At 45.8% G+C, this 11,134-nt stretch overlaps 1 protein-coding gene across 1 annotated transcript; it reads left to right on the plus strand.

The window, feature by feature from the left end:
* The first annotated feature begins 4 nt into the window (after positions 1-4).
* On the plus strand, positions 5-10,634 carry WBP2NL (WBP2 N-terminal like). The gene is made up of 8 exons (XM_056509256.1): positions 5-170; positions 3,123-3,231; positions 3,781-3,916; positions 5,422-5,514; positions 7,045-7,254; positions 7,648-7,776; positions 8,113-8,189; positions 9,065-10,634. The coding sequence occupies exons 1-8, from the start codon at positions 112-114 to the stop codon at positions 9,110-9,112; spliced, it is 861 nt and encodes a 286-aa protein (XP_056365231.1). The 5' UTR covers positions 5-111; the 3' UTR covers positions 9,113-10,634.
* Positions 10,635-11,134: the final 500 nt, after the last annotated feature.

Raw genomic sequence — 11,134 nt, forward strand, 5'->3', positions numbered from 1 at the left:
TTCCGCCTCGCTCTCGTCACTTCCGCCTCGCGTGCGCCGCGGGGGGCGGGGCTGCGCTGCGTGTGACGTCACTGCCGCCACCGGGTCAGGGGCGGGGCTGGCGGGGCCAAGATGGCGCTGAACAGGCACCACTCGCAGGAAGGAGGTGTCGTCATCCCCAATGCCGAGAGGTACCGGGGGGGACGCGAGGCTGGGCAGGCTCTCCTCGCCCCCTGTCCCCTCATCAGCGCCGGGACGGGAGGGCTCGGTGGTGGGAGGTTCCCACTGGGGCGACCCCCGTTTCCTGCCCGGGGGGGCCCGGGGTGTGCGTTGTAAAGGGCTCCGTGGCACGGTGGGGACGGGCTGAGGCGGGCGGTGGGCAGCACGCTTGGCTGGAGGCCGCAGAGCTGCCCCGTCTTCCCCGCGGAAGCTCGGGGGTCGTTAAAGCCGCTCCAACGGGCGTCCTGCGTGAAGACTGAGCCATCGCTTGTAAAATCAAGGAATTGGGGTTTTTTAAAGGTTATACACTTAGTGACGCCAGAGAGGCAGAGCCTGTTTAAGGTAGGAATCTTGATCGCTTGAATTCATAAGTAAGGAACTTAAATTCAAAGTTCCTCTGCGCGGAGAAGCGCCTCTCCATGGAAGCACAGCCTGCCCTCGCCCCGAGCGGGGATTGACGGAGCAGCTTCACAGTCTTGGCCTTCAGTTTGGTCGTGTCTGGCTGCTCCCAGCATCCTGAAAAATCTAGAGAAATTCTAGAAACCCGAGGCCCAGTAAAGGATCGAAGTAAAAGGATCAAAGGAGCTGGTTTGGGTCTGGTGGTCAATAAGAAAATTGCACTCCAAAAATATGCTCCATCTTGTATTGAGTTTGGAGTCAATTGAGTTTGACTCGTAATACTTAAGTCAGGACGGTCCTCTGACATATTGAGCTCATGCTGGTTTAAAGGAGATTTCTCTACCCTTTGAATCCTGGCTGCATCAAAAGCATTGTGAGCAGAAGGTCGAGGGAAGTGATTCTGCCTCTGTATTCCACTCTGGTGTGAGCTCACCTGGAGTGCTGCATCCAGCTCTGGGGTCCCCAGCACGAGAAGGATATGAAAGTGTTGGAGCAAGTCCAGAGGAGACCACAAAGTTGGTAGGATGAATAAAGCAGTTCCTCTGTGAAGACAGGCTGAGAATGTTGGGGCTGTTCAGCCTGGAGAAGAGAAGGTTGTGTGGAGACATCCCTGCAGCCTTGCAGTATCTGAATGTCTCAGGAAGGCACAGAGGAACTCTTGATCAGGAGCTGCAGTGTAGGACAAGGAGTAATGGGTACAAGCTGAAAGAAGGGAAATTTAGGCTAGACATTAGGAAGAAATTCTTTACTGTGAGGGTGGTGAGGCACTGGAAGGGGTTGCCCAGATGAGCTGTGGATGCTCCAGCCTTGGCAGTGTTCAAAGCCAGGTTGGATAATGCCTTGAGCAAACTGAGCAAGTAGAAGGTGGCCATGGCAGGGAGGTTGGGACTAGGTGATCTTCAAGATCCCTTCCAAGCCTTAACACTGGGTTGAGATCATAAAACCATGTGTTATTTGAGGTGCTGCTCAGTCACAGGTGAGGGCAGTGTGGCTCAAAGGGTGCACAGCCTCCCCGGGGTGACAGCCCTGGACAGGCATGCAGGTGCAGACCGGTTCAGCAGCCTAATTACTCTCTGTGCTGGTGGTTGCATGTTATTTGCTTGTGTGAGTAGCTGCAAAGGAGTAAACATTACAATGACTACATAGAAATTCTTCCCAGTGAGGCAGAATGATGTGAAATGCTGCTACAAGGCATTTGATTGAGAAAGTGTTCTGGTAAGATTAAAGCTGTTAAAAGGTTGGTTGCATTTAGCTTAGAATATATGTGTCTGCCTTGCATTTTGGAAATGGAAAGAGCTCTGCTGTCCTATAAGTCTGTTCCTTCCAGCCAGTCTGAGAATTTCCATCTAGCTCAGCTATGGAGTAGTGTCCCAGTAGAATTTCTTGGTCAGGTTGTTTTTTCTCATCAAAGCTAGACTTTTCAATGTCTTCATTCTTGGTTAACTGCATTTTTCATATATATCTAGTGTTCTTCCCTAAAGAGCAAACAATCTGAAACTATAGGACAGTTGGTTATTTTTCCATATGGTAGCCCTGCAGATTCCTCTCTTCCTCAAATAATTTCACAGTTTCCTGACTTTATTTGACTTCTACAGTATGCTGAGCAGAATACATAAAGATTGTTTTAGATCCGGCTTGTTCAGGCTTGTGTTTGTTTAGGGTTTTGTCACTTTGTTTTTCATGCTCTTGAGCCATAAAACGCCTTGGAGTCTTCTGCCACTGTAACATGCTGAAGGTTTATCATCCCCAATGTTCTTTTGTTTATTCTGCAGATTTTTCTTACTCTGTGATATGTTTAGATCTGCACCATAGAGTCCCATGCTTTCCCAAGATGACTAAATTTTTCTCATAATATGTTTAATTTTTCATGCACCTCTAAACCCTTAACCCTGCAGTGTTCACAATTCTCTGGGTTTGTGTCTTTAGGAAACTGTGCTAATGTTCCCATAGATATCCAACAATAACACCTTTATTGCTGACCGTGCTGACTCATTGTTTCATTCCTTAACAGGGTACTATTTACTACAAAAACTTTCTTAAGTCATGTGAGCCAGGGTCAGCAGTGAGGGTTTCAGTGCAGCCACTTCCTCAGTTTGCACAGTGGGTGTGGTGTTACAGCAGTGCTGTTTTCCAGTGCAGTGGACTTGATTTGAGCATGGACTCAGGATGGAGGATTGCTCTGAGATTAAACCTTGGCATCAAGGGGATGGTTTCTGACCTCAGCCCTTTCTGTGCCCTGATTTTTGGGCTGAGGGTCTTTGTGTGCAGGGTGGAATTCTTTAGTCTGACACCTTTGGAGACAAAACACCCCTGTGTATTAAAGGTGCCCTTTATGAAGGAGAAGCAGGGCATGCCTCACATGAGAGGATGAATTCTTCCAATCCAAATAAATCCTCCCTCCCACAGCAGGGCTTTGGGATAATATTCAGAGTTTTGCTGAGCTATTCCCTTCCATGTATGAAGAAGGTATGTGTCAGAGCTGTTACCTAGTTTGTCTCTCCAACCGGTCTGATTTCTTCCTGCAGTGTCCTCAAGCAGTGTAAAGATGTGGAGCTCTCCTTCAGTGATGTGACAGGCAAACCTGAAATCTTCAAAGGCACCAAGAAAGGAATGCTGTATCTCACCCCTTACAGGGTAAGTCTGATGCCAGCAGGGTTGCTTCTTTCTTTAGGGATCCTGTAAACTTTAAACCAGAAACCTAGTTGGTGATAGAAGAAGGGATTTTTGTTGTGGAAGGAACCACTGACAGCACTACACAGGAGAAGGAAAGGTGGAAATGGGATAATTCATACCTATGTCACCATTCCAGTCACCTGCAAAGGCACATGCAATCCTGAGAATCGCTGTCTAGAGAATATATTTCATATCATGTTGGTCAATGATATGTCCTTTTTGCAAACTCTCATAGCTTATCCTTAAAAAGCAAGACAGTAGAACTCTGTAAATGTGCAGGTGTATTTTAAGTGGTTTATTATTTTGGAATGTACATGCTTCAGGTGAGTCAGCCATGTGCTGTCAAATCTGTTGGGGGACCCCAGTATTAAAGCTGTGAAATAACTCAATGCATACTTGTACTAGAGGTTAAGTTACCCTCTTTTTGGATGCTGATATGATGAGAACTCCATCATCACGTTCTTTCTATTGAATTCAGGTAATTCAGAAGCATTCCCTCCTGTCTTGCAGATGATCTTTGTGTCCAAGGGCAAGGATCCTATGCTGTCTTTCATGATGCCATTCTATTTGGTGAAAGGATGCTCAATCGAGCAGCCTGTTTTCTCTGCCAATTACATCAAAGGACAGATCCAGGCTGAGGCTGGAGGTAGGTGCCAGTGCTTTGTAGGTTGAACTCTTCCCAAGCATCACAAAGCCTTTTTTGCTGAACACCAGACCAGCTTATGTGCACACGAAAGGCAGAACAGCTGTGGTGGTATAGCTGATGTGTCCACACTGAGGGTAACTCCCCTCTCCTGTACATTAAGGCACTGCTACCATGTTACTTTCTGCCCCCAGCCCACGGACTGACTTGCCCAGGATGATTTTTGTTTAATTCTCTAAATTCTGTCTTGCTGTGTGTATCATGTTTACTCAGTTTCCCAATGTGCTTGTTTATCTCCTGTCTTTGACCTGGAAGGGTGGGTAAATGATCAAGGCACCAGTCCATGCTGTTGATACACAGAATTAGAATTAGCAACCACTTTTGGCTTTTGGGAAGTCAGGAGCCCCTTGGGTGTGGTTTGCATGGATCTGGGAGTCTGCTCTCCATCATTCATTTAGCTTTGATCCCAATTTGATAGTGAAGCCATGGTAAGACTTAGCAGTGGTGGTTATGACCAAACATGGGGAATTGCAAAAGATAACCAGGGATTGGAAACATGGCTTCTGATTCAAATTTCTTCCCTCTTCAGCCCTTTTATGTGCATTTTCGTGGCATTTGAGGTGTTTATTCTTTTTGCTTTCTGTTTGTAACAATGTTTTAAAGTGAGTGGCTTCTCTGAGGATTGTGGAGCAGCCCACTCTCTTGGGCTGCAGTAATTCTAAGGCAGAGGTTTTATAAAAGTAAATCACCAAAGGAATGACTTTATCCATATGGATTCTTTTGTTATATTTCTATAAATTATTTCTACTTTCTTCCCAAGAGACTATCTCTCTTGATACTAATCTAATTGTTAAAAAAGGAAGATAAGTCTTATATTTAAATGACACATATTTTTTGTTAAGAACACCAGAACCTAAAGCACTTCTATCAAAAAAAAACAAATCCCAAAAAGCCCTAGGGAAACAAAGCACTCTTACTTATCTTGCAAGACCTACTTGAAGTTTTTTTTCTGAGAAATTGCTATTATACATCATCATTTAATAATCTGTCTGAGCTTCTGCATGTCAGTGAGATTAAAGATGTTGCATTTGATTTAAATCCTAGCTTGAGTTGCAGATCCTGATCTGTAGTTCACTGAGGATATCAATAAAACTTCATCTGAGAGCTTTCAATTAATATCCTCAGTGAAATAAATGTTGTCTTTACACTGTTCATTATTAGTTTCCATTAAACCTTTCAGGAAAGAACAAAACAGCCTTGTATTTAGAGTCGGCTGCTTCTACATGACTATCACTTTCAAAGGGTAAATAAATAAATTTGTGATCCTCTTGAGATATTATTTTGGGGGACATCTGATAGCAGTGCCATGACTCTTTCTCCATGGTAAAAGGATGCAAAATAGTTTTGAAATAAAGAAGAAAAAAAAAATTGAAATATAAACAATTTTGCTGTCTTGGCTGGTACTGAGGAGGCTAATAACCTGATTCCAATCTAATTCTTTCTCCTAGGTGGCTGGGAAGGGCAGGGGACATTTAAACTGACTTTCAACAGTGGAGGAGCCATTGAGTTTGGACAGCTGATGTTGAAAGCTGCTTCTAGTGGTAAGGGATTTTCAGATCCTGTGGTTCCCCTGTGGTTGGCTGAGCTAATAAGCAAATTGCACTCATTCTGAACTTCATGGGAAGAGGGAGTACCCTAGGCCCTCTTCCACAGCAAAGAAGAGGTGTATTTTTTTCTCTTTCAGGGGAACTTTTGGTTCCCCTTTCATTCCTTTTTCTTTATTTCATCTTAGTGCTTTGTGCAGTCAGAGTATTCTGGGGTTTGGGCACCTGAGGTGGACCACCTTTTTCTACAGAACCTTATTTCTCCTGGAAAAAAGTTGAAATATATGATCATGAAAAATTGTTTCACTTACCTACTCTCAGCTCAGTTCTAAAATAGAGCAGTAAGGTGGGGAAAGCTAACGTGCATATTTGGAGAGGGGAGAAATAGGTTTTAAAAAACAATTTTTTTCTAAAATTTTCAAATGGAGGAACAAGTACTTTTTTTCTGATAAAGTTTTATTCTTAAGGAAATGCATTTTAAAATGTACTTGTTTTCAGAAAGTATATTAAAAAAAGGGAAGACACTACTACTTGCTTTACAGTGGTGTTTTCTTCAAGCAGTGGGAGCTCTGTGGTGGGCCTGAGACCTGAGGTTGTATTTTTGCAGCTGGTTTCCTGTAGCACTCTGCGACTAATGCTTCTCAGGCACAGTACTACATCAGGACTATATGGCACTATATGCCAGGACTATTATTTAGTGAATCTACATAAAGGTATCCTAATTTGAGGGACAGGTGTCTGCCAATAAAGGCAGAAGCTTTTCTTTTAAATGGAGAATGTAAACCCCCTTCCTCTAAATTATTATTATAATTTTGAAATTAAGGGGCTTTCAGGCAAAGATATGGGAATTAGGGATAACAGTTCTTTACTAGGAAAATTAAAATAGAAATACAGTATTACAAAGAACAGTCCCAACCCTGACAGAGTCAGAATACAACCTGACACCCTGTCAGTCAGGGTGTTGGTAGCAGTCCAAATAAATGGTGGCTACAGTCCCCCTGCAGTGGCAGATGTGGTTCAGCTGAAGCAGTGCTCCTTTTGAAAGGTGCAGTTTTCCTCTGAAGGTCCAGAGATTATGTGGAAAGGTCTGCTGTTCCTCTGGAATCCAGTGGAAAGATGGATAATTTGCTTGATAAATCTCAGTTTTTATCTAGGTAGGAAAGGCTTGGCTCCTCCCCCTGGCTGGAGCATCTCCCAATGGGATGATGTAATTTTATTAGTCATACAGTGGGAATGAATGGGCCAGCAGCAGATGATATCTTCCTGGAGGGAAGATGGGCTGTGGAAAAGATAAAGATGATTGCCCCATCTACTCTTAAAGATGGCCCATTAGCAGATGGTATGTGCCACGGAGATAAGGAATCACTGCCCCACCTGGCTTCAACAGATGGTGATAGAATACATATTTGTGGCCACATCAACCCAACACAAAGGGAAACAGTGCTGCATTACAGGACTATTTTAATGTTATTCTCTACATTTAATTTGAAGAAAAGATGTCTGTCTTACTAAGCATATATTCCTTAGCTTCCAGTGGCGTCCCTCTGCAGAACCCTGGCTATGGATACACCCCTGTTCCTGGAGGATACCCTCCTGCCCCCGGGGGCTACTCCCCTGTGCCGGGAGGCTACGCTGCCCCTGCACCACCCAACGGCTCTTACCCCTATGCACCACCTCCAGTGAATGCCTACGGACCTGCTCCACAGCCCATGGGGTATCCCTACGCCCAGACTCCAGGTTTGGAAGTTGTGTAATGATGACTGTGTCTGGTATTAGCTGTGAAGAAATGGTACAGTGAGGGTTTTGGTGAGGGTTGCTGTAGTTTTGTCTCCATGTCCTTGCAGAAATCTGTCATGTGCTGGTGATCACACCCATGTGTTGCTATAGTTCTAGCTACATGAAAATGTGGTGTGCAAATTGTGCTGCTGCTTGGTAGAGAATTATTGCCTGCTAACATGACAGGCATTAACAAATTATCAAATCACTGCTGTCTGCATCCCTGCCAAGCCTGGAGAGCTTCCCATACCACCTTTCTTGTCCCCAGCTAATGTGCTTTTGGGCCTGTGAGCTCTCTCCCCTCTGTCCCATGGTCTGTGATCCAAAGCATCAACCTGGTGTTGTCTTTTTCAGGTATTTACCCACCACTTCCGAACATGAACCCCATGTACATGCCACCTCCACCACCCTATTCTGGGGCACCTCCTGCAGGATCCTCAGCCCCCTCAGCTCCCCCAGCCTGGGTGGCACCAGGAATGCCAGGTAAATGGGATTGGGCAGTTGCCAGGGTCTGGGTGCAAAAGGGTGCTTGGGGGCTTGGGCTGAGGGTGGCACAGGCAAAGCATGGGGTGGAGAAGCTGTTGTTGCAAGAGCTCCAAGTCTTCTGTAGGGAGCTCCTCAGCCTTGCACTGTACAGCTTGTGGTCAGCCCTGGCCAGCTTTCCTGAGCTGCTCTGAATTCTAACCCAGCTTGCTGCAGTTCCTGTTGGCTCCTCAGGCCTTTGTTGCCTCCTTAGAAGAGGTGAGGCTGGGAAGAAGGCTCTGAGGCTAGGGCCATTACTTCAGATATTTAAGGTGGGTTTTTCTCCTTCCTTTCCAGGAGGCAGTAAGGCCATGGAAGCTGCTTCCAGTGCATATTACAACCCTGCCAACCCACACAATGTGTACATGCCCATGGTGAGTACCATACTGGGTCTTCATGTGCCTACTCCCTCCTCTGTCACTAGCAGAGATGGTGCTTTGCTTTCTTAGCAAAGTCTAGTGTATCTTCGTGTTGAACAGGCACAGAAAGTATGAATTTTTCTGGGAGGGAGGCTCCCATGAAGAAGGCTGGTTAAATTATCAGTCAGGAAAGGAGGAAGGCCTTAAGATTGACCTAATGACCACCATTTACTACCTGTCTTAGCCCTAAAGGCATAAGACTTGCATGGCCACAGAGAAAACACTGAGCTCTTTGCATCCACTGGGCCTGAAAATGAGGAGAGTTAAAGAAGAATAGGTCATTTAGGGATGATGGCATGTGGGTTTCTGTTTTGCTTTCTTTCTGGGCTGCATGGAGACAGGGAGGTCTCTTACTGTTCAGTCAGTGGCAGCCAGTAGGTTGTCTGTAGCCTCAATCTGGTACATGGCAGTCTTGCTGTGCCCCTCACTGCCTTGCTTGGCTCTAGCAGGCTGGGGACTGATGGAGTAGCAAAGCTGCCCCTCAGCCCAGGGTTTGCTGTCTGCTGGGTCAGAGCTGTGAGCTTCAACAGGGACAAAGCCCTGGAAGGGAAGGGAGGATGGCATTGAAAACATCCGTTTGCAGTAGACAATTTGTTACCCAGGTTTGAGGGGACTTTTCCTAGAAATGTTATGGAGACAGCATGTATCATGGAACAAAGCTAATACTAGAGAGGAATGGTGTGATGAAATGACAGCTTAAACCATAGAACTTGGTTCTATCTGTAGCTCACTGCAGGGCACTCATTTCTGGTGAGCAAATCATGGGAATGCCTGGAAAGAGCTGGTCATGAAACAAGAATAGCTGTTGATTCTACTGTATCTCTTTCCAGGATCAGCCACCTCCTTATACACCTCCTGAGGATAAGAAGAACAACTAACAGAAGGAAATTGCGGCCAGCCTCCCACATTCTCTCTCCCTGAAGATAACTTGGCTGCTAGTACCCCTCAAGTTAGCATATCTCTAGATCTCTGTTTCTCTACCATAGATATAGTGCTGGGCAGCTCAGCACCTGCCCTCCTTAAATACTGAGTCAGTGGCAATACAAGGCAGGAGAACAGCACTTTGCTACTTACTTGCTTTATCTCGTGGGGTCCAAGGACTAGCCTTTTGCCCTGACATTGGCTTGAGGAAAGAGATGGACTTCTTATTAAACTGTATCACATGACTAATCTAGGACTAAAATGTGAAGGCTCTGGGATCTTGTTGGAGAAAAACAACTTGGGATATCAAACTTTTGACTTCTGAAGGACCATCTAGGAGGAAAAATGTAGAGAGCTATGAGATTCTCTGCATAGACCCTCAGGTGCCCTAGAAAGGTGTTAAATTTCCTTAAATTCTAGGGCAGTTCAGTGTGAGATGGGACTTTGGAAATCCTGTGTTGTGTTTGAAGTGTGTGGCATCCTGGACTAACAGCTGAGGGGTGATGACTTTGGCAAGTGCATTTGAAGAGACCCTGAAGCATTTGGCTACAAGAGGGAAGGGGGTGGGTCCAAACCAAGCTGTCTTTGTAACCATTGAATAGAGAAGCAAACAAAGGTTTGCCTCAGGGCAGTGAGCTCATAGACTGGCAGGCCTGAGGATCAGTCTGACTTTTCCCTGTCTGAGCCTGCCCCACATCTCTGCAATGATCCTGTGTAAGCAGCCATTCCTCAAGCATAATGGAGTCAAGTGCTGCACGGGAGGCTGCCTGCCTTGGAGCAAAGTATGTTACATTAGGCAGATGACCAGGCACTAGCCTTGTCAGGAGACAAGTCTTGCAGCCCTGGCTCCCTCTGCTGAGCAGATCTGTGCTGTGTGCTACCTCCACAGGGGAAAACTGGCCTTCACCTTTTCCTGCTGCTGCTGGAGCCAGGCTGTGTGTGCCCACATCTGGGCAACGTGGGCAGGTGGGCACTGTAATGCCAGAGTTGGTTGCTTACAGGTGCAGTGTCCCTCAGCTGGGAACTGCTGTCTGGGTGGGAGTTACTAATGCTTGGCTCTCTTGCAGAGACTCTGGCTGCTCAGCCACAACCTTTTGTTTTTCCTTATGACATAGTGCTGTTAAACCTGCTCTGAAGAGAGTCTCTAGTGTGCTGGAGGCCTTTGTGATCCTTTACATATAGGGTGATTGTACTTCTTCCTACAGCCTCCCTGCCTTCACAAGGAGGGGGAAGGTGTGTTTTCCCTCTTACTTCCCTGTATGGCAGGGCTTTCCTGCAAGTCAGGTTTGCACAACTTAAAAGTATGAATTCCTAAAGTTCCACGTGGGGGGAAGTAAGTTCCTTATCTATAAACACTTTTTCTGACTTAAAGATACTCTATTCTAACAATTCTGTATTTAAAAAACAAAGTGAACCATGAATGTTTGTAACTTTTTGAATTGCACTTTAATACAGGAGTGTTGATACCTTTATCTGCCAGTTCACTGTTGTGTGGGTATTGTGTTGACCTTAATTCTTGCACACTGCACAGAAGGCTGGAATGAACTGACCACTACTGCTGTTCCCTCAGGTCACCTGTGGGTCAGTATACATCTCTCTCCCTGATATGTGGCTAAGCTGGACCTGGAATCAAGTAACTGGGGGGAGTGAAGGTGGAGCTTATCCCCTTGCTCCCTGGGAAGGGTGGAAGGCTGGCTGGTGCCTGTGGTTATGCCCAGATACCCAAAATTGCCACATGTTCATGTCCCATCACTGCATATAGCAGGGGCTGTGTCTCCCCACTGCTACTCACTACAGCTACATTCATAGCACCTCTTCTGTGTACATTACACCAGAGGGGAAGGCCTTTAAAGTCTTTAAAAGAAACTTGTTGCCAGCAATTTTTTTCCAGCATAATAAGGAAAATGGCACTTGGCTGTAGACTGTAAAATCTGTTTCCCCTTGTGCCAAGGAATGCTGCTGCCCTGCTGGACATGATG

This window comes from Oenanthe melanoleuca, chromosome 1A (assembly GCF_029582105.1).
Source record: "Oenanthe melanoleuca isolate GR-GAL-2019-014 chromosome 1A, OMel1.0, whole genome shotgun sequence".
Classification (NCBI taxonomy): domain Eukaryota; kingdom Metazoa; phylum Chordata; class Aves; order Passeriformes; family Muscicapidae; genus Oenanthe; species Oenanthe melanoleuca.